This window comes from Chiloscyllium plagiosum, unplaced genomic scaffold (genome assembly GCF_037043375.1).
Source record: "Chiloscyllium plagiosum isolate Xiang-an unplaced genomic scaffold, Cpla_swu_hap1 HiC_scaffold_4, whole genome shotgun sequence".
Taxonomy (NCBI): domain Eukaryota; kingdom Metazoa; phylum Chordata; class Chondrichthyes; order Orectolobiformes; family Hemiscylliidae; genus Chiloscyllium; species Chiloscyllium plagiosum.
In genome coordinates this window covers 16,896,732-16,923,749 of record NW_028270142.1, presented here as the reverse complement: position 1 = coordinate 16,923,749, position 27,018 = coordinate 16,896,732, and the positions used below count along the sequence as shown (strand labels likewise).

The 27,018-nt window shown below is 40.4% G+C and overlaps 1 protein-coding gene across 1 annotated transcript in view; it reads right to left on the bottom strand.

Annotated features, from left to right (window-relative positions):
* LOC122549388 (uncharacterized) overlaps nt 1–27,018 on the bottom strand; it is a 510,886-nt gene that overhangs the window by 82,887 nt on the left and 400,981 nt on the right. The window contains exons 25-26 of the mRNA XM_087985979.1: nt 14,698–14,865; nt 2,025–2,134 (exon numbers count right to left, since the gene is read on the bottom strand). Coding sequence (XP_087842105.1) covers nt 2,025–2,134; nt 14,698–14,865 — 278 coding nt within the window. The remainder of the gene's footprint in view (nt 1–2,024; nt 2,135–14,697; nt 14,866–27,018) is intronic.

Here is a 27,018-nt window from a genome sequence, read left to right as displayed (position 1 = left end):
ATTTAAAGCTATGCCCCCTTGTAATACCCGACTCCATACGCGGGAAAAGGTTGACACTGTCAACCCTATCTAACCCCCTAATCATCTTGTACACCTCAATCAAGTCACCCCTAAACCTTCTTTTCTCTAATGAAAACAGCCCCAAGTGTCTCAGTCTTTCCTCATACGATCTTCCTTCCATACCAGGCAACATCCTGGTAAACCTCCTCTGCACCCGTTCCAGTGCCTCCACATCCTTCCTATAGTATGGCGACCAAAACTGCACACAATATTCCAGATGCGGCCGCACCAGAGTCTTATACAACTGCATCATGACCTCAGGACTCCGGAACTCAATTCCTCTACCAATAAAAGCCAGTACGCCATATGCCTTCCTCACCGCACTATTTACCTGGGTGGCAACTTTCAGAGATCTGTGTACATGGACACCAAGATCCCTCTGCTCATCCACACTACCAAGTATCCGACCATTAGCCCAGTACCCCATCTTTTTGTTATTCTTCCCAAAGTGAATCACCTCACACTTAGCTACATTGAATTCCATTTGCCACCTTTCTGCCCAGCTCTGCAGCTTCTCTATATCCTGCTGTAACGTTCTCTTATTTTAAAGGCAGATTTGAAGTGGGTATTCCAGGTGTGATGCAACTGGTCAAACCACTCAGCTTTAAGCAAAACATAATTTATTTAAACACTACAGTTGAAACACGAACAAAAGAAAGTGGAATTTAGAATAACTATTGGAAAACCCAACCGATCTGATATAGTAATTGTTACTAATTAATTGTTCCAATAGCGTAACATTCCATAAACACACCCTTTGGCAAAAAGGTAAATTCACACACAGATTCTTACAGGCAGGAGGGAACAACATACAGAGAGAGATTTCAGAGAATGTCAGAGGAATCCTTGCAACTTTTCTGGACTCACACATCTAGTGGCTGCTACAGCTAAAATAAACTGGAAAGCCTGAACTGGAAGAACTGGCCTCTCCCTTACCATTGTTAAATTGTTTAAAACAAAACAAAGGCCTCTTAAAATCTAGAATCTTTGGCACCTCTGCCTTTCCAATCTCTCTTCAAAAAAAACAAGGACAAAATAACCTTTTTAAAGTGACAGCACTGTCACACAAGCCACTTGTCACATTATTCTTTGCAGGGGACTTTGCTGTGTGCAGATTGCATGTATTTCCACTTATTAACATTAACTACACTTTAAAGCTAATTCTTTGGCAGCAAAGTGCTTTGGTACTTGAAAGTTGCTATAGAAATGCAACTTCTTCTCCATTAACATTCTAAAATAATCAAAGGAAATTTAAAAGTCAAAACCTGGACTATTCAGACATATCTTAAAGAGGTTAATTTATTTGCACAATCTTTCTTACTTTACATGCAAAATAAAGGGAAACAATTCACTTACATTTATTAAGTGGTGCATGAAAATGTACTGAAAATCACAAAACAAGAGCACAATAACAATATATAAAAGATCAATTAAGTAACTACATTAACATAGCAGCAACTTTTCTGCCCAGAACCATATATAGAAAAGGTGCTTAGATATTATACATTGAACCATAAATAACAACAATGTCTGCACAGCGATGAACAGCAATAACTCTGATACTTAGAATATCCTAAGTCAATAAAATTAGAAGCATTAGTTTTAAAATGAGGAATTATGATTTGAGTCGATTATGACAATCTAAATAGTTGCTGGTATATCAATAATCAAAGATTATAAGCTAGTAATAATTGGCAAAAGAAGCAAGTGAGGAGATGAGGTAATTGTTACCTCATCTTTGCACTACCTGAAAGAAAAGGTGGTGGAAAGAGATTCAACAGTAACTTTCAAAATGGAATTTGATATATGAGAAAGAAACATTTTGCAAGACTGTGGAGATGAACAGCAAAATGGGATTAATTTGACAGCTTTCCAAAAAGTAGCATACACATGATGAGCCAAAAATCCTCATGTGTTGTAAGGTTCTGTAATGCGATGATTTCGCAACAATAACATGTACTCACCCTTGCTCTGTGATCCATTTATTGACATTTGAGAGCATTAACTCACTTTCCTCATGGAACTGATTATTATCTCTTTGCACAGCTTCCAAAGCCTGTTTCTGTGCCTCCAACTGTAGATATAGATAAGGGTCAAATCTTTTAGAATGACGATCTACATTACACGATTGGCTATAGCATGTAAAAATTTCCCTTTATACAGATTGCATCTTCTCAAGGATAACTGCATATTTTCCATTTCCTTCCTGTTTGCTAGGCAAGAACTTTCATTGAAATATTATTAATTCCCCATATCTCAACCTCTATTGAATCAGGATAATTATGTCAATAATATTTTTTACATTCGATTAATTAGCTATGTGCATAAAGTGATTAAGTAATCATCCTTTAAGACAATCCTACTTCTTCATAACCCACAAGGTTAGTAGGAAAATAATTTAACTGCACATCACTTTCCAAGACTAATCCCAAAACTGCCTATGCGTTTTACCTCAAATAATCTTGTTTTCCCCTTTACTAAATGTTACTATAATCTAAGCTTCAATACTCAATGAAGTAAAACCAAAGGCAAATTTTTAAAACTTTAGACAAGTACATACATTGCAAGGCACCAAGTGCAGAGAGGGATATAGAGATGTTAAGTGAATAGTTAAAAAAAAAACTTGGCAGACAGAATGTAATGTGGGAAAACGTGAGGTACAGGAAGAAAGTGGATGCTGGAAATCTGAAACAAAAACAGAAGTTGCTGGAAATCAGAGTTCATTTTTCAGGTCCAATGACTGTTTTTCAGAACACAGAGTGCTGCCAGACCTGCTGAGATTTTCCATCAATTTCTGTTTCAAAATGTGAGGTTATCCACTTTGACAGGAAGAATTGAGGAAGAATTGAGGAGCAAATGTGTTATTTAAATGGAGAAAAAACGCAGAAAGCCCCAGCACAGAGGGATGTGGGACACGATGCAAGAATCACAAGAAGATAGCATAAATGATCTGCAGGTAATTTAAAAGGCAAATGAAAGTTGATCTTCATTTCAAAGGGAAACGTGTATAAAAGTATTAAAGCATATAAAACTATCCAAGGCACTTGCTTAACTCACACCTAGAATATCATGAAAGAGAAGATATACTGTGATTGAAGATAGCTTAGAGTGGTGCTGGAAAAGCACAGCAGGTCAGGCAGCAACCGAGGAGCAGGAAAATCGACGTTTCGGGCAAAAACCCTTCATCAGGAATGAAGCAGGGACCCTCCGGGGTCGAGAGATAAATAGGAGAGGGGTGGGTCTGGGGGCAAGGTAGCTAAGAATGCAATAGGTGAATGGAGGTGGGGATGAAGGTGATAGGTCGGAGAGGAGTGGATAGGTGGGAAGGAAAATTGGCAGGTAGGACAGGTCATGAGGATGGTGCTGAGCTGGCAGGTTAGAACTGGGGTAAGGTGGGGGGAGGGGAAATAAGGAAACTGGTGAAGTCCACATTGATGCCCTGGGTTGAAGTGTTCCGAGGGGGAAGATGAGGCATTCTTCCTTCAGGCGTTGGGTGGTGAAGGAGTGGCGGTGGAGGAGGCCCAGGACCTGCATATCCTTGCCAGAGTGGGTGAGGGAGTTGAAATGTTTGGCCACTGGGCGATGGAGTTGTTTGCTGTGGGTGTCTCAGACATGTTCCCTAAAGCGCTTGGATAGTGCATCGCCACAGAACTTGACACCGTCCTTTCTCCCCGGTCCAGGAACTCGCCACCTACATTCGGGACACCACCTACACCCTCTATCTCCTCCATGATTTTTGTTTCCATGGCCCCCAGTGCCTCATCTTCACCATGGACATCCAATCCCTACACACAACTATTGACCGTTATGAAGGCCTCCAAGCCCTCTATTGCTTCCTCTCCCATTGTCCCCACCATTACCCTTCCACTGACACTCTCATTTGGTTGGCTGAACTGGTCCTCACCCTCAATAATTTCTCCTTTGTATCCGCCACTTCCTCCAGACCAAAGGGGTAGCCATGAGCACCCACATGGGCCCCAGCTATGCCTGTCCCTTCGTCAGGTACATGGAAGATGTCCATCTTCCGCAGCTACACCGGCACCAGCCCCTACCTTTTCCTTCACTACATTGATGACTGTATTGGCAGCAGAGCGTGCTCCCACAAGGAGGTTGAACAGTTCATCAACTTCACCAACACATTCCACTCCAATCTTAAGTTCATCTGGACTATCTCGGACACATCTTTTCCCTTCCTGGACCTCTCCATTTTCATCAATGGTGACTGACTCAACACGGACATTTGCTACAAACCCACTAACTCCCACTGCTATCTAGATTACACCTTTCATCCTGCCTACTGTAAAAATGCTATTCCTTATTCCCAATTCCTCCACCTCCACCGCATCTGTTCCGAGGAGGACCAGTTCCACCACAGAACACACCAGATGGCCTCCTTCTTCAAAGACACCAATTTCCCCTCCCACATAATCGATGATGCCCTCCAGGGCATCTTATCCACTTCCCATTCCGCTGCCCTTGAACCCCACCCCTGCCCCCATAACAAGGACAGAACCCCCCGGTCCTCAGCTTCCACCCCACCAACCTCCGGATACATCACATCATCCTCCGCTATTTTTGCTACCTATAAACAGACCCCACCAGCAGAGATATAGTTCCCTGGCCACCCCTATCAGCTTTCCGTAAAGACCAATCCCTCCGTGGCTCCCTTGTCAGGTCCATGGCTCCCACCAACCCAATTCACCCTCGCAGTACCTTCCCCTGCCACTGCAGGAATTGCAAAACCTATGCTCACACCTCCACCCTCACCTCCATCCAAGACCTCAAAGGAGCCTTCCACATCTGTCAGAGAGTTACCTGCACTTCCAAACAAGTCATTTACTGTATCCATTGTTCCTGATGCGGTCTCCTCTACATTGGGGAGATAGGACCCCTCCTTGCAGAACGCTTCAGAGAACATCTCTGGGACACACGCACGAAGCAACCTCCCCACTCTGAGTCTGAACACTTTTACTCCCCCGGCCACTTCCCAAGGACTTTCGCCAAACCCTTACCACCTGCTGCCTGGAGGAAGAACGCCTCATCAACCACCGCGGGACACTCCAACCACATGGGATCAATGTGAATTTCACAGTTTCCTCATTTCCCCTCCCCACATCTTATCCCAGATCCTACCTTCTAACTCGGCACCACCCTCTTGACCTGTCCTACCTGTCCACCGTCCTTCTCACCTATCCGTTCCACTCTCCTCTCCAACCTATCACCTTCACCCCCCCACCTTCATCTACCTATCACACTCTCAGCTGCCTTCCCTCAACCCCAAACCCCTCCCCTTTATCTCTCAGCGCCCTTGGTCCACAAGCCTCTTTCCTGATGAAGGTCTTATGCCCGAAACCTCAATTCTCCTGCTCGTGCGATGCTGCCTGATTGGCTGTGCTTTTCTAGCACCACACTCTCAACTCTGATCTCCAGCAGCTACATTCCAACTTTCTTCCTGAAGACAGTCCAGACAAGATTCACCAGGTTAATCCAGGGTATACAGGAATTACACATGAGGAGAGGTTGAGTAGTTTGGGCCTGAGTTTAAAACAATGCAAGGTGACTTCATTGGAACATATAAGATTCTTAAAGGCTTGATACTGAAAGGTTGTTTCTCCTTGTGGGAGAGTCTAGGACCAGTGGGCATAATCTCAGATTAAGGTGTCACTCAGTTAAAACAGAGATGAGAAGGAATTTCTTCTCTCAGACATTAGCGAATCTATGGAATTCGAGAGGATTGTACAGGCTCTGTCATTAAGTATGATCAAAACTGAGAGTGACAGATGGATGAAATCAGTAATATAACCAATGTGTTATGGGATAAAGGCAGAAAGTAGAGTTGATGATTATCAGATCTGTACTGATTTTATTGAATAGCAGAGCAGGCTGATGGGCCAAATGGCTTACTTTTGCTCCTATGTCATGTTCGAAGGTGACAAACATGATGCATATGAAAGCATCAGGCACAGGAAAGCCAATGGTAGAAGTTGCACCTCACCATATATGGATGGCTATAGGGCAGCCTTTCACTCAAGGTATGAGCAGCCTGTTAAGGACACAAAAAGTGTGCTGACAAGATATCAAATGATCAAATTTCTGGTACTGCTCTTGATATTTTGTCACAGATCAGAGAAACATGTCAGGAGCAAAATCCTTTCTAGCTGCATGGGAGCTCATGAACGCAGCTGCTCTGTTGGTTCACATACAGAGATTAGCAAGCCAGCACTGCTCACTGCATTGATTTCCATTTCCAGAAATTCTGCCATGCACAGAGCTTGGAGGTCTCCGCAGAACAATAAAAAACTGAACGAAAACAGCAGTCAGAAATGTGATGGAATATACCTCACTAGCCTGCATGAGTGCAGCTTCAAAAACACTCAAGAAGGATTGATACCCACTTGATTGGCACACACCCACAAGCATCCACTCCCTCCACCACCAACACAGGCAGTGTGTACCGTCTATAAGATGCGCTGCAGAAATTCACCAAGGTTCCTTAGATAGCACCTTCAAACACCTGGCCACTTCCATCTGGGACAGCAGTGTAATGGGAACACCATTACTTGCAATTCCACTACAAACCACTTACCATCCTAATTTAGAAATACATTGTTACTCCTTCAATGTCACTGAGTCAAAGTCCTAGTTAGGACATTGGTGTGGCCACGTTTGGAGTACTAGTATAGGAAGGACATTATTAAATTGGAGAGGGCTCAGAAAAGACTAATCAGAAAGTTGCCAGGATGAGAGTGTTTGAGTTATAAGGAGAAGTTGAATAGGCTGGGATGTTTTTCAGTGGAGCGTCGAAGGTTGATGGTGACCTTGGTCACAAAGCTGGTCCTTTTACAAGGTGATGTTGTCTTGATTTCTTTCAGAGAGGTGCTAAACGACCCAAGGTTCCAACATGTCTGAAGTTTGAAAGGTTCATTGGGGTCGTTTTGTTTATACCTAACAAGTATTTTGGAACAGCATCATTAAATCGGGGTAGCCTGTCAGGTTTGGAGAGGTTAAGTTATTTGGGTATTCTATTTTCAGTTTGTTATGTTTCATTCTCTAAGTTTATAAATAAATTCTGTTTGTTTAAAAGTCAGCAGTCTGACCAGCTAACTCACTCCGGGAATATCCACTATACACTTATTTGAAACAAATACCAAAGTTACGGTCTGGGCTTCCTGCTTCAAAAGTATTTTGAGGGGTTGGGCCTGGTCCATAACAGGGTAAAAACAATGACTGCAGATGCTGGAAACCAGATTCTGGAGTAGAGTGGTGCTGGAAATGCACAGCAGTTCAGGCAGCGTCCGAGGAGCACGAATATCGACGTTTTGGGCAAAAGCCCTTCATCAGGAATACTACTGGGGGCTCTTTGCAGGATTTGTCCTGTGGTTCCGAGTTGAGGATTAGAGTTGTTGGACTTGAAGGCAGCGAGTGGTAGGCGTTAGTGTCTTTTATTTCGGGTGTTGATTTGGTTGGGTAAACATAGCTTGGGATAGCAATGGCTCTTCTGGTCACCAAGACTTTTCTGGAGGTGGAAGAAGTGACCTTGGGGATTTTACAAAAGGTAGGTAAGGCCAAGCTGCAGGAATGAGTAGACAAGCTGGAGTTAAAGCTACCTCCTACAGTGAGGAAAGATGAGAGGATTACAGCAGTAGCTCAGAAGTTAAATTTGCTGGAAACACCATCAGGATCTAGAGAGATGGCTAAAGTTCAATTGCAAATGAAACAGCTTGAGTTAGAGGCGAAATAAAGAAAGGGCAGCAGAAATGAAACAGTTTGAGTTATGAATGAAAGCAGAAGAGAGGGGAAAAGAGAGAGTATTTGAATTTCAGAAAATTACACTTAGAAAGGAAAGTCACCTTAAAAGGCTGGAGAGGAAGGACGAAGGTAGGTTTAGTGAGGAAGAGAGTGAGGATAAACAAACCCATGGTAGTGAAAAGCCTGGTGAGAAACTGTTTATATATATTCACACCTTACCTAAATTTGATGAGATGGATGTGGAAACCTTTTTCATCTCATTTGAAAAAGTGGCTAAACAAATGCAGTGGCCACTGACCATGTGGATTTTGTTGATCCAAATCAAACTTGTAGGGTGAGGTATTCGCACCACTATCAGAGGAGGTATCAGGGGAGTATGAGGAGGTGAAGAAAGCTACCTTAAGTGCATATGAGCTTGTACCAGAAGACCACACACAATGTTTCAGGAATCTAAGGAGGGACCATGGTCAAACCTATGTTGAGTTTGAAAAGATCAAACAAAGTCATTTGGATAGGTGGATAAGAACTTTAAAAATAGAGCACACCTACAACGCTGTTAGAGAGATAACTATTTTGGAGGAATTAAAGAATTTACTTGCTGAAGTAGTGCAAACTGATATGGAAGAGCAGAGAGTTAAAACAGCAAGGTTAGCAGCAAGTGGCTGATGATTATGAGCTGGTCCATAAAATACAGTGTGGTTTCCAAATTAATTTCAGTCACATCACCTGCACAGCTTTGAGCTGTGGGAGGAAACCCATGCAGACACAGGGAGAAGGTGCAAACTCCACATACAGCTGCTCGAGGCTGGAATAAAACCTGGGTCCCTTACACTGTAAGGCAGCAGTGCTAACCACTGAGCCACCATGTGTGGACTATCACAAAGTCAATGCAGTTACAAAAACTGATGCATATCCAATTCCACGGTTGGAAGACTGTGTTGAAAAGGTGGGACAAGCAACTTACATTTCTAAGTTTGACTTGCACAGAGGCTACTGAGAGGTACCTTTGTCTGAAAAACCAAGGCAATTTCAGCTTTTGTAACACCAAATGGACTATATCAGTTTAAAGTCATGGCATTTGGTATGAAAAACGCCCCGGCCACATTTCACAGACTAACCAATAAGGTCATTGCCAGATTACCCAACTGTGTGGTGTACATCGATGACCTGGTAATTTTTAGTCACTCATGGAAGGAACTTTCACAACATTCATTGGACTTGTTTGATTGAATTCAGAAGGCAATCTTGGTGATAAACCTAGCTAAACATGAGTTGCCAAAGCCCAAGTCATCATCCTGGGCCATGTTATTGGGCACTAATAAATGGCCGCATGGGATATGAAAGCAAATGCAGTTGTGGAGTTTCCTATATCATCGACAAACAGAGCAGTATTACGGCTCCTGGGATTGAGTGGATTTTATCGAAAGTTTGTGCCGAATTCTAGCAGTGTGGCTGATCCACTCACTGAATTACTAAAGAAAGGCAAGAAGTTTCAGTGCACAGTGGACTGTCAGAAGGCGTTTTTGAGAGCTTGAAAACACTGTTTACCACTGCTGCGGTATTAGCCACACCTGATTTTGCAAAGCCTTTCAAGATGGCTATCAATGTGAGTGATGTGGGTGTCAGTGCTGTGCTCCTGCAGGAAGAGGGCAACAAGATAGAAACACCTACTGGATAATTCTCCAGGAGGTTGAACATTCATCAGCGGAAATATTTGACAGTTGAGAAAGACACTTTGAGCTTGGTGTTGGCATTGCAACATTTCAGTGTTTATATTACTGGCAACACATCTGAGACAATTGTTTAGACTGATCATAACACATTAAAATTTGTGGAGAAAGTTAAGGACAAAAATGCCAGACTGTTTAGATGAAGCCTGTTGTTACAGACATTCAATTTGAAAATTGTGCATGTGGCAGGTCGAGAAAATGTGATTGACAATGCATTGTTGAGACTTGAATGAGAGATGGAGGTGTTCGATGTTGGGAGTACCACAAACTGAATCCGGACGTAGCAAGTTTGCACGTTTATAGTGAGTGAATGCGTATGTTTTAGAGTACTAACCAATTTTTTTTGAGGTTTTGAAAAATGAAGCCATCTTTGGATATTGATGGTTCATTTTGTTTTAAGTGGGAAGATGTCACAAAGCTGGTCCTTTTACAAGGTTACGTTGTCCTTGATATTTTTCAGAGAGGTTCTAAACAACCCAAGCTTCCAACATGTTTGAAGTTTGAGTGGTTCATTAGGGCCCTTTTGTTTATACCTAACAGATAATGCTTTAGGCAGAAAGCTTTCAAGTCTTTAAAACAAAACTGGTAGAATCAAGGGGCGTGACCAGCTCTCTAGCTGGGCAGGTCAGTTCAGTTCAGTTCGAGGGTTAGTTGAGTCAAGATCACAGTTGAAATTGGACTCTCTCCCACTCCTTCTGCCCTTCTCACTTCGTAACCTGTAGGCTTTTTGCGTAATTTCTACTCTTCGTGCTAAGGGGTCTGTTTATTGGGGCTGTTTAAAGTATTTTGAAACAACATCATTAAGTCGGGATAGGCTTTCGGATTCAGTTGAGATACATTATTTGGGTACTCTATTTTCAGTTCGTTGCGTTTCATTCCGTAATTTGTAAATAAATTGTTTGTTTAAAACTTGGCCATCTGACCAGCTAATTCACTCTGGGAATATCCACTATATACTTACCTGAAACAAATAGAAAATGTTGGGCTACCTGCTTAAAAATGTTTTGAGGGATTAGGCCTGGTCCACAACACCTTGTAGAGGTTTATAAAACATGAGGGGCATAGATAAGGTGAATAGCAAAGGTCTTTTTCCAAGGATAAGGGAGTCCTAAACTAGAGGGTATGGTTTTAAGTTTAGAGGGGAAAGATTTAAAGGGGTCCTGAGGGGCAACGTTTTCACACAGAGTGGTGGGTGTCTAGAATGAGCTGCCAGAGAAAGTAATAGAAGCAGGTACAATTACAACATTTAAAAGACATTTGGACAGGTACATGAATAGGAAAGGTTTAGAGGAAGATGGTCCAAATGCAGGCAATGGGACTCGTTTAGATTGGGATACTTGGTTGGCATGGATGAGTTGGATCGAAGGGTCTGTTTCCATGCTGTATGACTCTGACACTATGAATGCATATGAGGCATCTGATGGAGACATCTGGCACCCAAATGTGTGTACTAGCAAGCTGACTATTACAAACTCATTCTCATAGGGGTGTAAAGCATTGAATAAACAGTGATACATACCCTGTCAGAGGGTGGCAGACCATTCAGAATACTAGAAATAAGAGTTAACAGAATTAGTGTTTAGGGTCTCAGTTCTAAGTCTTTTGTAATACACTACTTTTGTGAAAAAATAAAGAAACAGGAAAATTAATTTTCAAGACGAATGGAGCTAACTTCTTTTTCTCAAACTTTTATCAAAACATCAGGAGCTAAATAAATGTCTAGTGATGTTGAAGTTATGCAGTGATCGGTAGAGGCTAACAGGAAACCCATGATTTACATGATTTTGTGGATATATTTACATGAATATGCCCCTTCTAGGTGCGGACTGAATAAGTTATTTGGGTATTCTAGGACAACTACAATGGTCCACTACTACAATGTCTATTTAAGCCAAATGTTTTGCCATTGTTTCAATGCCCATGGGCAAACCGTCCAGGAGCTGATCCTATGTTTGCAACAACAATATCATATTATTTCTCTGGAAGTGCACCAACATAAATGGTACTTCAGTTTGAAACTATCAGAGAGGAAATTGCATCCTCTTGTTCACAATTTCAGTCATCAAAAATTCTTTGCAATCATATAACATCTTTAATTTAAATCTGGAAAATAAATGTTACTTTGTGAAATGCAAATAGGTATAAGAAAAATGGATAATAAGCCTGGATATTATGGAGGAGGAGAAAGATATTTGAGAAAATGTTTAAAAGTGAAGAGAGATGTACAGCGGAAAATCAGTGAGGAAATTGCAGTTAAAGAACAAGCATCAATGTTTGAACAAGTGGAGGAGAACTTTACCAAAGATTCAAATAAGATAAATAGAGCATTAAGCAGCAATAGGGTAAATGGAAGTATAGAGATGGGAAAGAGAAAATCCAAAAAGAAATTGTGTCAATAATGACAAAGGATTTTGCTTTAATGCTTAAGGGGCAGGGAACTTTTCTAGGTCAGTGAAGATTTTTGGGAGGTGAGTTGGGCTTACACAACTCACTTTACACAAATTGATATTACTCTAATGTGCAGGATAGGAGGTAAGTAAGGATTATGTTCCAGAAGATGATGTTTAGATAAAGGAATATACTTTCTGTGGCAGAGAAACTAAGTAATACTGCAGTTAGGTAATATTGTGGGGTAAATAAGGGGCTTATAGCAAGGGACAGACCTTCTCAAGGTCATCCACAAAGATCATCTCACTGTGTGGCCAGCAGCATTTCATCTCTAAAGCTCCTGTAATGAGCAATCACTTCATATGATCTTGGGATACATTCATTAAAAGAGACCAGAGACCAAAGGCTTGCGTGCTGATTTGGTGCCCGAAAAGTGGGCAAAACTGAAACAAATTTCAGAACCTGAGAATAGTTTTAAAAGTTACAAGTAATTAAGCATGAAACACCTTTTGTTGAACAGAGTTACAAACGTCCAACAGAATTTAAGCATAGATGTGTTTCCTAATTTCACTGCTGAAAGAATTGACCCGAATGTTCAGACGAGACTCATAGAATCATCGAGATCTACAGCATGGAAACAGACCCTTCGGTCCAACTCGTCCATGCTGACCAGATAGCCTCACCTAATCCAGTCCCATTTGCCAGCACTTGGCCCATATCTCTCCAAACCCTTCCTATTCATATATCCATTCACATTCCTTTTAAATGTTGCAATTGTACTAGCTTCCATCACTTCCTCTGGCAGCTCATTCCATACACGTACCACTCTCTGCGTGAAAATGTTGTCCCTTATGTCCCTTTTATGTCTTTTCCCACTCACCCTAAACCTATGCCCTCTAGTTCTGGACTCTCCCACCCCAGGGAAAAGACCTTGTCTATTTACCCTAACCATGCTCCTCATGATTTTATAAACCTCTATAAGGTCACCCGTCAGCCTCCAACACTCCAAGGAAAACAGCCCCAGCTTATTCAGCCTCTCCTTGTAGCTCAAATTCTCCAATCTTGGCAATATCCTTGTCAATCTTTTCAGAACGCTTTCAAGTTTCACTACATCCTTCCGATAGGAAGGAGACCAGAATTGCACGCAATATTCTAAAAGTGGCCTAACCAATGTCCTGTACAGCTGCAACACCACCTCCCAACCCCTATACTCAATACTCTGACTGACAAAGGAAAGCATGCCAAATGCCTTCTGCACTATCCGATCTATCTACGACTCTACTTTCAAGGAGCTACGAACCTGCACTCCAAGATCTCTCTGTTCAGCAACACTCCCCAGGACCTTACCATTAAGTGTATAAGTCCTGGTCTGATTTGCTTTTCCAAACTGCAGGACCTCGCGTTTATCTAAATTAAACTCCATCTGCTACTCCTCAGCCCATTTGCCCATCTGATACCTTTAGTGATATAATCAACATCCAGTACAAGGTTTCTCTCCTTACTCTGTTCCCCAAAGTATTTTGAAAACGCAATTCAAATTGTCCCATAACCCTCTAAATTCCAGGAATTATAATGTTAATTTGTGCATTCTTTCTTCATAACTTAATCCTTGTACTCCATGTATCATTCTGAGGAATCATCCTACATTGCCTCCAAGGCGATTATGGTCGTGTCTAGGTCTGTCACACAATGCCAATTGTGGTTTGACCAGAGCTTTATATAGCTGAAATATGACCTCTACCCCTTTGTATTCTAGCCTTCTCGATAAAAAGGTCAGCACTCCATTACCCTTTTCAGTCCATTCCCCTGCCCATTACATTTGTCACCTCTTCAAAAAATTCAGTCAGATTTGTCAGGCATGACCTACCCTTTACAAATCCATGCTCAGCCTCATCAGCTGACAATTTAATATGTTTTCATCTAACCCTTATCAACACTTCAAATCTGTGTGTTGTTGTTGACCTCATATTTGATAGAGTTGCAGATTTGCAGTCCTTCTCCTGAACATTACAAAATTTACATTCCTAATAGGATTAGGCAGTTTTCTGACTGGACAGGCTAGGAAGTTTAAAATTAAGTTCAGATCAAGCAGAATACTGAGATTCAACATCTTCACATTCAACTTAAGCAAGCAAAAAGGAACAAGGAAGTTGACTTTAACAGGAAGGTGAAGTATTTGTAAGTAACTGAGTGACTCCAGTTTTTGCGAGAAATATCAACTCATCCATAAACTAATATTAGCTAGATTGTCTGACAGCACAGATGTATTGTGTGGTGCACGAAAGTAGTAAAAAGGGAGAAAGCAAGCTGCGTGTTGGCAACAACCCACGCAAGTTGATGCTGTGCTATTTATTGATGTCAGTCAGAGACAGCGTGAAGATGAGAAAAAGGAAGCAATATACAGAAGTTATTAAACTATGTTTTAAAAATCTTATAAAAGACACCACTTAAAGAGTAAATCTGTAATCCATGGATCAAAGATAAGTGTCATTCCTGCAGGGATCGGCACTCTATGAATCATGTCTATTTATATCTAACCTGTGCTTCGCTTAAAAGCTCAGAATTATTCCCTATTATTTCAGTAAATAAAAAAGTGTCAGCTCATTTGCTTTGTGGTTCTCTAGGCACTGTATGATATTTATTAGCGTACAGTAAGAGCAAGAGGTTTGTCAAGTTACTAAATAATATTGATAATTTAGCCACAAAGGATACACCCAATTATGCACTGGATGACTGACACTCATTGCGAACAATGCTATCACAACTATACCTCTTCCATGTTTTCTTCGAGCTTCTCACATAAAACAGCCATCTCCTTTTCATGCATAATCAGTTGTTCATCTTTAGTGACCAAATCTTTGAGATTTTCTTTATTTTTTTTCAGTGCTTGGTTCAACTGGACACTAAGTTCTTTCAGTCTTTCTTCATATTCTTGTACCTGAGAAAGCAAAAATAAATAACAGACTAATTCTTTCTCAGTAAATGCAATTGTTATTCCATTATAATAAGGTAATTGACTAGCAATTCAGCAGTTGTGCAATCAAATCCCACCAAAGCAAGCTGTCAAATGGAGTTTGCTAAATCTCGTAATTTGTAACGTGACACTTGAAACTTGCTGGATTTTCATAAAATAAAACTGGTTCACTGAGGTCCTTTGGGAAGGGAACCTGTCAAGTTTGACACCTGCATGCAACTAATTCTGAAGGGACTTAACAAGTTGCCAGCATAATGGTTCCCATTGGTACTAAAGATCTTTCACTCAGGGTCTCTCAGGACAGAAAGGCCCTTTTAGGGCAAATTAAAGGGGCATGCTCCAAACAAGTCAATGACCCTCTTTCTGCAATTTGCAATGAGATTAGCATCCTTCAACTGGGTGGCTCCTACTTGACTTGCAGTGGGACAAGCCCAATGGAATTAAGGCTTTATTGTTTTGTTTTCTTTGCCATTCCAGTTAAAGCCTTATAATTAGGTAGGTAGTCTCAATCACAATTTTCTTAATACACTGCAAATGTTCCTGCAACTGATATACAACTAACATTAATATCTTTTTTGAGATAAACTTAAGAACTAACGAGTGTAAATACACCACATGAATAGTTGCAACATAGGAAGTCACAATGTTAGGTAAAAGCTGAAGTTTGAAGTTCCCATATCGGAAATTCAGGCAGATTTAAAAGTACATGATCAGAACAGGGAATAGAGAGAAACAGAGAGAAAACTTACCTCTTATTTGTATCTCATGAGGGTAATTATGCTTGTTGTGTTCAGAAATGTTTTTATTGTTATTTGTGACTTTAGTCTGGATGAATTATCATCTTATAAATCAATCAGACATCCCATTTTTGGCATTAAAAACATGGTGTATATGGTCTTCCCATCCCATTTCAGGCACAAAATTGGATTTGACTTTGGTCAGGTTCAATTTTTCATCCCAGAAATACATGTTGCTAAGATGTCTGGGAGTTTAAGACGTGCCCATGTAGAGAAGACTGAACGTCAAATCACCAGCAACAAACAGAAATGGGTTCGCCAGCAAAACAAATGAAACTTCCAATCTCAGTCATATATTTGTGCACTCATTAAATAACAAGGCAGTAAGTGAGAGAATTTGGAGTTCATGAAAAACTGGTGAAAGATGGAAGAAGATGAAATCTGCACTGAAGAAGATGCTCAAGACAAAATATACCTTCAGAACATTCAATTCACAAATGTGTTAAGGCTATAACCAATGTGAGTTTGTGCCAGATTGCACCACTTGATCTCATTTCTCCATGATAACATTAATGCTGCAGCTCATGTAGTAGGCTTTACTGACATAATTGGATTTCCCAGGTGCAGGGCACCTTAACTCTACAACATTGCGCTCAGAGGACCATATCATAACATGGCAGATTCCATCAACCAAGGAAAAATCCCATTCCCATCAATCTGTGATCATTAGTGAGACATTTTAAAGGTTTGCGCTGGCACCCTAGGAGCTGTCATGATGCCTATGTTCTTGACAGCTTTCATGTTTCTGCTTCATTTCAAAGGCTGGATGCCTTACAAGGACATTTACTGGAAGACAAGGGCTACCTTCTGCAAATATGGCTGATGACTCATTAAGAATCCCTGACTAAGGCGGAGAAGTTTGGATACAGCCAAGGTCAAGGAGCAGAAAATAGGCTTACTGAAGGTAAGGTTTCAATGCTTGGATCAGTCTTTTTGGAAGGGGTTATCGGGGGCGGGGTGGGGGGGGTGGGTGGGGGGGTAGATTTTTTTAGATGATTTTTTTTTTTAGATTACTTACAGTATGGAAACAGGCCCTTCGGCCCAACAAGTCCACACCGCCCCGCCGAAGCGTAACCCACCCATACCCCTACATTTACCCCTTTACCTAACACTACGGGCAATTTAGCATGGCCAGTTCACCTGACATGCACATCTTTGGACTGTGGGAGGAAACCGGAGCACCCGGAGGAAACCCACGCAGACACGGGGAGAACGTGCAAACTCCACACAGTCAGTCGCCTGAGGCGGGAATTGAACCCGGGTCTCTGGCGCTGCGAGGCAGCAGTGCTAACCACTGTGCCACCGTGCCGTAATGCTGTAGTATCCTCTAGATACAGATTGCTGCATAATCCTCGCATACTGTACCTTCCCACGACTGAAGGAGGTAAAAAGGGATGTGATGGATACTAAAAAGCAGGGAGAATGGCAGCAGTCTTCTGAGGAGGAAGGCGAAGACATTGAGGAGGAGGGACACCATTCAGCGTAATCGAGCAGGACTGCATCAGGCACTACAAACCAGACAGAATTTAACTGACACATGGTTCAAAGGTGAACTGGATGCAATGATCACTCATTTACTGTAAATTTGTTGTTGTTCAAAAGGCCTTGTCTGTTCTCAGAAGCAAATGCAGCTGTGCTTTGTTTGATTTTTTTTCTTCATTTTTTGCCGTTTTTTCGAATAAAAGTGAAGGTTTTCAACTACTTGAAGGTTTTTCAGCATGTAATGTGCCTACATTGAACAATAAGGACATGTTATGCTATTTTGGGCATTAGGAAAGAGTAGAGCTCCCTAGGATAGGATTCTGAGATGACCAGGCAGTAAGGACAGGTAACCTATGCAGCTTGATTCTTGTAGGTCAGTCACAATGACAGTCAATCAAATGGGTGTGATGTAAAATTCTAATATATTTACAAATGTGAAATTGTATTTGCAATGAAATCTCACCTGCGCCACCTATGTGTCCTCAGAAGGTTTTCTTTTACGATCTGCACCCACTTTAAATGCTTTGAAAGGCAGCTCCCGTCAGGCAGTGCTTGATTAGGTGCCTGGGCTTTAAATATGGCACCAATGCCAGGAGGACTGGCAGTGGTAAATCTACTAATGCTGAATGTATAATTGCACAAGCAGTGTGCCATTGAGGCATCATGCATAATACTGAGATAAGCTGTGGAGAATTATATGAAAAAACTAACTAGAGCTCACAGAGTGAAATCCTCCATGAAACTCCCCGAAATTGACAGTTAGTCAATTTTTGGTAAATTTCAGCCCATAATAAATTTAATGAAGTCTGTGTCTGATGCTCGACAATGAATTTGATGGCTTTACAATGCCTTGATTGTGGTTAAAAGTGTCTGTGTGAAATCAATTAATTTAATAAACCACACAGCATTCATTTATTACAAATTACTCATGTAACTCTTTTTTAAAAAAATTGAAGAACGTAACCACCCTCATCACAGTTTACAATTAACACCTGGTGAATAAGATTTTTGGAGATATTTCAAAGGCTGACTTAAACAGCATGATCTGCAGAATGCAGATGTCTTCCCTGTCTGCTTTAAATGTACGAAGGAGCATATATTTTTGTGTTGTACTTTATTCTGCTGTTTTTACATTGTAGATTGTTGCAAACAAATATTTTGAAATAATGAACTTCTGGTATGAATTCTGGTAGTGCATAAGATTATGAGCTGAATTTAAAACCTTTTGTTTCTAATTATATTAAAAGTTGAAAGTTACTGTCCTGTATATGTTTACAATTTTTGTTAAAAGACATTACAAGATTTAAAAAAAAAGTTCTGAATGAAGATATGTATTTGAAGCAGATTTTTTGAAACATTATATGTTAGTCAGTGTAACCATTCAATGATGCTTTGAATTGTAGACCTAGCTGCAAGGAAAATAATTTTATCTGGCACATAATGTAACATGTTAATTCAGCATTAATTATGGAATGTGTCAAGCTAAATTTCAGTCAAAGCTCCATGTTAGTCTCCAGAGCATTCTTAATGACAGTAATTACAGGTCATAAAATAAATCTTTTAAAATTAACATTTTTCTATGTCTTGATAGGGAACTGTAAATGGCCAAGCAATACAGATATTTTGATTACTTAAATGTAGCTTCTTTTGTTTCAAACAGCTGCCAGAGCTGTGAATAGAATAAAGGTTGACAGAGGTGCTTCATTGTAGATCCCTGAAAGGGTATATTATAAAACCCAATCTAATTGTGAAGACTGAAACACTTTCATAAGCTGTCTAGAACTAACAAGGTGCTACATTATGCACATACTTTTGTCTATGAAGAAATATAAAATATTAAATTATAATGCATTGATATTGGGAAATTTGAAACAAAAATAAATCACTTCTCTCTGAAATATATTGATGAACAAGTAATATGAGTAATACAGAATCTGTCATGAAACTAAATAATATGTTATTTTCATGAACGATATAGCGAACACGAAAGAATGCTGACCACAGATTACAGTCGATGGCTGCATCATTTAATAAGTGTGATAAAGCATGCATATACTCCTAATTCTAAAACTTTACCAAATGGGAATGAACTGAGAACAGCCCAAAAACGATTGTCTTATCCTCATTGCCCTACTTCTCCATGCTGCTATTTTGTGTGGGTCTTCACTTGAACATTATCTTTCAAAAGAAGGAACCTCACAGAGCTATTAAAATTGGGTATCTATAATGCTTCAATGTCATTTTCAAAATAAACAGCCAAAGTATACACAATAGTCCAGTAGACATGAAAAGGCATTTGGAAATCTTATTTAAACTGACATACATATGAGCACAGGAATGGGAAATAATAAAAAGAATTGCAACAGGTCCAAACGTACTGTATCTACTTTCTGGATAAATTGTAGTGGGACAATACAAGTGTAATGGAGTTGTTGCTTGGTCATAGCAATCAATCATGATCAATAAACTCTTATTAATGGGAAGCTTTGGGAATCTTAGTCTCAAATTCACCTGTCCCTCCCAAGCATGCTGCATAACCACACTGTGATGTCTCAAATTATTGACATGCTGTATCCCAAAATGTTATTTTCTGAAAGGAATCTAATTTACATTTCAACTGATCAATATTAATTGCTTCTACCATCACCCTCAGGTACCTGTTTCACAGATTGACCATTTTCTCAGTGTTATATTGTTTCTGCAAATTAGTTTTGAATTTAACTCTTTCAAATATATATTCAATTCCTTTGGTTCTCTTGTTCTGAATTCATCATGTTGTACATTTTGTGGTTTCTTTTGAATCCTGAATTGATCAAAAGACTTTGTGATCTCTCAGAGAATTCAATCACCTATCATTTAGCTGATTGCAAAAATGAAAACAAAATCACCATTTGCCAAGGACATTCAGAATAAACTATTCATTGTGTTAATAATTTTATTTTCTGATAGAAGGTTTATACTATTCGGTGTCATCCATAGCAAATAAGAGAGTGATTAATAATAATCTTTAGTGATTTGCTCTAGCTTCAAGCTATTATGCTGTTGTCTGTACATAGGACATCACATTGTCAATTGGCATGACAATTGTCTGACAACTTATTTTGTTACATCAAGATAGTAGAAACTTATCATTTCCAAATTCCTTTCTAGTTAATATCTAAATACAATAATGACATTCAGCATGCTTAAGACAGGAAGAGAGTAAAAGGAGAGAGATCAAGCATTTACCATTAGAGCAACATAATTAAAAATCAGTTTTGTAGACAGGCATGATGTTGTACAATAATGCCGTGGAGAGAGAACAATATGTTCAAACAGTTGCTTCTTACAGAACCCCCTAAGAAGAAAAAACTATGTATGCGTGTATTATACATGGGCCTTAGTTCCTAGGCCAGTTTCAGCAAAGGAATGGAAGTGGACAGGGTCCTTAAACATCAGTATCGACTACTGTGCTAATTTCCAACTCAATCCTTAGTACTGATATTCGTATTAAAGTTAATCATGGGATCTGGGCATTGTTTGCTCAGCAGAACCCAAAATGAACATCATGGATCATAAGTCAGGTTCTCGCATTGTAAATGATGATTGCATTTTGCTGATGATTGTGGGTAGACTGGTTAGGTGATAATTGGCCAGGTTGGAGTTTTTCCCACTTTTTATGACTAACCAGGGCAACGTGCATAAATGCCAGTCTTGTAACTGTGCTGGAACGATTTAGTCATGGGTGCTGTTAATTCTAGAGCACAAGTCTAATAGACCTATAAATGTTTCCAGTGCAGAAGAAAATCATTCAGCCCATCATGGCCTCATTGGTCATCTCACTAGACTAATCTAAATTTCAAGCTTTTGGCCCATAGCCCTGAAGGCTATGGTAACACAAAAGAATATCTAAACATGGGGACTTCTCAGTAAGATAATTTTTTGGTTTTAAAAAATGCTTTCTCATGTTTTTTCTGAGGACTGCTGAATAGTCTCCATGTAAATTGGGTAATCATGGAGTCTTGACTAGAGCAACCTAATATTTAAAATTTGTTCTGCTGGTGATAGCTCCACATCAGCTGAACCAATATGTTGTTATAGATGTTTCCAGCAAAATATTGGGGGGTGGGGGATAGATGGGGAGGGGGTAGTGGTGGCGGTAGTGGCGTTGTTTCCTAAGATGATGCTGAACAATTGGCACTTAAGGTTTATCTGCTGATATGTCAGGTGTATAATAAATTGAGCCATATGCCTCCTTTGGACTGAACTATTCTCAATTTTTGCTGAGGTAAACAGCAAGACATGAAGTCTTCTTCACACAAAAGATATTGAAATCGGAACTAATTTCCACGAATAATTGAAATAGGTGCAAATCACGTTATGACACACCTCCAGAGCAGGTGGAATGTGACCTCAGACCTTCTAGCCCATTGCATCACAAAAGCCCTGAATATGGAATATATTCTGGTCACTATCACACAGAAGCTAGGTGGTTGATTCAACCAAGGTAAGCTTCTGATATTTCTCTATATCATAAACAACGTCTGCTTCCACCACAGTAACATTCCTGTCTAATACTGAAACTCTCAATAGTGTCCTAGTTTCTGAAAAACTTAACAATATCAATAGTCTTCTAGTGGCCTCCTATCCTCAACACTCTGTAAACTTTAGCTCATTCGAAATCTGGATACCCATATCTTATCTCAAAACAACCCAGATATCCCTTGTCCCGATTACACTATGTCACTCTTGATGCCTCTAAACCTCCATTCAAAAAGTCTCAAACATGTTGAAATTTCTTCAGAATCATATCCTTTTTTAGTAATTTGCTCCAGCTCTAAAATTGCTGCTCAACTTATTCAGCTCTTGATGTAGGGTTTACACCTTGATTACATGTGCAGAAATTCATCTCTTTTAATTTGATGGTGCACCTGTGACAAAAACTATTATAATACAGGAAGAGCTAAAATGATTTAGATTCTAACTTTTCGACAGCTGAACAACTTCTATTTTAGGAGTGATGAAGTCACAACGATCTTAACGCTTAACATCATTTAAATAGATCTCTTGAACTGTCCATCCCTAATGGTTAAATCTGATGGTTAATCTTGTTGCATTCAGAATGGTGCAATATTTGGAGATGTCAATGTGCCGAGCAAGCAACAAGATAACTCTTCAATGCAGGACAGAGCCCAATGAAACAACTGCCCATTATATTGATGAATTTCAGATTTGGGCTCTGGTTTCTTTTGGTTTGCCAAAATAAATAAAAGCTTAATTTTGTTTTGTCCACTTTAGCATTCTCACCAGTAAAATCGGGCATGGCACGTTCTCCACTTAGATGTCCCCCCATCTTCAATGTGTTCAATAACCCTGACAGTACCCCTGTCAGAGGTGGAGAGTTCCAAAAATCACACAACCTCCTAATTCCTGTTCAGAAAGGGCGACTCCTAATTGTTAAACAGTGGCCCTAGTTCTGGACATGGCCACAAGAGAAACATTCTTTCTATGTCCACCTAATTTAGATCATTCAGGATCTTTTTCATACTTCAACAAAGTCATTCCTTCACTTTTCCAAACTGGAAACAAGACTGGCCTGAACAACCTTTCTTCATCAATAATCTGCTCAGCCCAGGTATTAATCTAGACCAGTTTCGAGGTGTGATCTCGCCAGTATTCTGGAAAACTGAACATAACATCCTTACTTTCATAAAAATTGAAAGAACTGTTGATCCTGTAAGTCAGATACAAAAATAGAAATTTCTGGAAAAGTTCAGCAGGTCTTACAGCATCTGTGAAAAGAAATCAGAGTTAACGTTTTGAGTCGAGTGACCCTTCCTCAAATCCTTCTGAGGAATGGTCACTCAACCTTAAATGTTAGCTCTGATTTCTCTCCACAGATGCTGCCAGACTGCTGAGCTTTTCCAGCAATTTCTATTTGTGACCCTTACTTTCATGTTCAATACCTCTGGTAATAAAGGTTAGCACTTCTTTAACTTTCTTAATAACTTGTTGCACATGTATATTAATTTTTGTGACTCATGCAGGAAGACACATAGGTCCCTCTGCACCTTAGAATTCTGCAGCTATCCTCCTTTTAAGTAATGCTCTGACTTTTTTTTATATTTCCTGCCAAATTTTTCCCACACTATATAACACTGCCAGAATTTTGCCCAATCACTCAAGATTTCTGCATTGTTCTGCAAACTCCTTATGTCATCTAATATATTTTCCCACCTATCTTTATGTTATCTGCAAATATATTCACCCTGCCTCACTCTTCTCATCCATATCATTGAGATAAAATTTTAAAAAATGAGGCCCCACCACAGAACCTTGTGGACTCCATGCATTACATCCTGCCAATCAGAAAGAGATAAATGCCTACTCTCTGTTTTCTACCAGCCAGTCAATTTTACGTCCATGTTAACTTGATACCCCTTACAACATAAATTCCTACTTTGTGCACTAATTTGTTATATGACATCTCAACAAATGCCTTCTAGAAATCCAAGCACAGTGCATTTATATGCTCACTGGTGCAGGCATAATGAACTGAATGGACTCCTTCTGCACTCAAAGACTTCTGTGATTCTGTAATTCATCTATTTCCTTATTGTAAATTATTAATATCCAATTCTCATTCCCAAGAGAATCAATGCTCACTTCACACATTCTTTGCCTTTCTAAATCCTTGCAGAAACTCTTCCTATTGTTTTCTGGGTCTAGAGATTGGAAGAAGCAAAAATGGCCCTTAGCAGAGTGATGTGCTCTTCTTGTCGGATGTGGGGGTTTAGGGAGACCTAACAGGTTACAGAGGATTATATTTGCAATAAATGAGGTTGGTTGCAAATGCTATCAGTTCGAATGGATCAGTTGGAGTGACAGTTAGAGGCAATGAGGGATTTACAAGAGCAAGGGGGGGTGATGAATGGCAGTTATATGAAGGGAGAAAAGTCGCAGATCCAGTCAGATAGATGGGTTAACTCCAGGAAAGGTAAGGGAGGTAGGCAGGTGGTACAGGTGTCTTCTGTGGCTATCCCAATTTCAAACAGTATGCTGTTTTGGAAAATGTAGTGGGTGATGGATTCTCAGGGGCATGTAGTATGAACAGCCAAGTTTCTAGTATCGAGACTAGCTCAAATGCAACGAGGGCTATATCGGGTTCCAAGAGATCGATTGTGTTAGGGGACTCTCTAGTCTGAGGCACAGAAAGACATTTCTGTGGCCAGCAGTGAAAAATCAGAATGGTGTGTTGCCTCCCTAGTGCCAGGATCAAGGATGTCTCAGAGAGGGTGCAGAATGTTCTCAAGGGGAAGAAGGCCCAGCAGGAGATCATTGTCCACATTGGAACCAACGTCATAGGAAGGGAAAAAGGATGAGATTCTGAAGGGAGAATGCAGAGAGTTAGGCAGGAATTTAAAAAGGAGGTCCTCGAGAGTAGTAATATCTGGATTACTAGTGATAGAGCAGATGAATGCATGGCTGAGGAGCTGGCGTATGGGAGAAAGATTCACATTTCTGGATCATTGGAATCTCTTCTGGGGTAGAGTGAACTGGGGTAGAGAAGAACAAATTGCATCTGAATTGGAAGGGGACTAATATACTGGCAGGGAGATTTGCTAGAGCTGCTCAGGAGGATTTAAACAAATAAGATGGAGGGAGTGGGACCCAGGGAGATAGTGAGGAAAGAGATCAATCTGAGATTGGTACAGTTGAGAAAAGAAGTGAATCAAACAGTCAGGGCAGGCAGGGACAAGGCAGAGAACAAGGTAGGACTGATAAATTAAACTGCATTTATTTCAATGCAAGAGTGCTAACAGGGAAGGCAGATGAACTCAGGGCATGGTTAGGAACATGGAACTGGGATATGAAAGTAATTACAGAAATGTGGCTCAGGGATGGACAGGACTGGCAGCCTAATGTTCCAGGGTACAAATGCTATAGGAATGACAGAAAGGGAGGGAAGAGAAGAGGGGGAGTGGTGTTTTTGATAAGGGATAGCATTACAGCTGTACTGAGGGAGGATATTCCTGGAAATACATCCAGGGAAGTTACTTGGGTGGAACTGGGAAATAAGAAAGGGATGATCACCTTATTGGGATTGTAGTATAGACCCCTTAATAGTCAGAGGAAAATTGAGAAACAAATTTGTAAGGAGATCTCAGTTGTCTGTAAGAATAATAGGGTGGTTATGTTGGGGGATTTTACCTTGCCAAACATAGACTAGGAGTCCCATAATGTTAAAAGTTTAGATGGAGAGAAATTTGTTAAGTGTGTACAAGAAAATTTTCTGATTCAGTATGTGGATGCACCTACTAGAGAAGGTGCAAAACTTGACCTACTCTTGGGAAATAAGGCAGGGTAGGTGACTGATGTTAGTGGGGGAGCACTCTGGAGCCAGCGACCATAATTCTATTAGTTTTAAAATAGTGATGGAAAATGATAGACCAGATCTAAAAGTTGAAGTTCTAAATTGGAGGAAGGCTAATTTTGACGGTATTAGGCAAGAACTTTCAAAAGCTGATTGGGGGCAGATGTTCACAGGTAATGAATGGCTGGAAAATGGGACACCTTTAAAAACGAGATAACAAGAGCCAGAGACAGTACATTCCTGTCAGGGTGAAAGGAAAGGCTGGTAGGTGTAGGAAATGCAGGATGACTAAAGAAATTGAGCATTTAGTTAAGAAAAATAAGGAAGCATATGTCAAGTACAGACAGAATAGATCGAGTGAAATTTTATAAGAGTATAAAGGCAGTAGGAGTACACTTAAGAGGGAAATCAAGAGGGCAAAAAGGGGACATGAGATAGTTTTGGCAAATAAAGTTAAGGAGAATCCAAAGGGCTTTTACAAACACATTAAGGACAAAAGAGTAACGAGGGAGAGAATAGGGTCTCTCAGAGATCAGAAAGAAAGGTGATAAGGACAAGCCAGGTAATTATAGATTGGTGAGCCTGACCTTGGTGGTGGGGGGCTAGTTGTTGGAGGGAATCCTGAGGGACAGGATGTACATGTGTTTGGAAAGGCAAGGACTGATTAGGGATAGTCAATTTGGCTTTGTGCGTGAGAAATCATGTCTCACAAACTTAATTGAGTTTTTGAAGAAGTACAAAGAGGATTGATGAGGGCAGAGCGATAGACATGATCTATATGGACTTCAGCAAGGCGTTCGGCAAGGTTCCCCATGGGAGACTGGTTAGCAAGGTTAGATCTCTTGGAATACAGGGAGAACTAGCCATTTGAATGCAGAACGGGCTCGAAGGTAGAAGACAGAGGGTGATGGTGGAGTGTTGTTTTTCAGACTGGAGGCCTGTGACCAGTGGAGTGCCACATGGATTGGTGCTGGATGTGAGCCGAAAAGGTATAGTTAGTAAATTTGCAGATGATACCAAAATTGGAGGTGTAGTGGACAGTTAAGAAGGTTACCTCAGATGGGCCAGTGGGCTGAGGAGTGGCAGATGGAGTTTAATTCAGATAAACATGGGATGTTGCACTTTGGAAAAGCAAATCTTAGCAGGACTTATACACCTAATGGTAAGATCCTTGGAAGTGTTGCTGAACAAAGAGACCTTGGAGTGCAGGTTCATAGCTCCTTGAAAGTCGTCACAGGTAGATAGGATTGTGAAGAAGGCCTTGGTATGCTTTCCTTTATTGGTCAGAGTATTGAGTACAGGAATTGGGAGGTCATTTTGCAGCTGTACAGTACACTGTTTAGGCCACTTTTGGAATATCATATGCAAGTCTTGTCACCAATGTTGTGAAACTTGAAAGGGTACGGAAAAGATTTACAAGGAGATTGCCAGGGTTGGAGAATTTGAGCTATAGGGAGAGGCTAAATAGTTTGGGCTGTTTCCCCT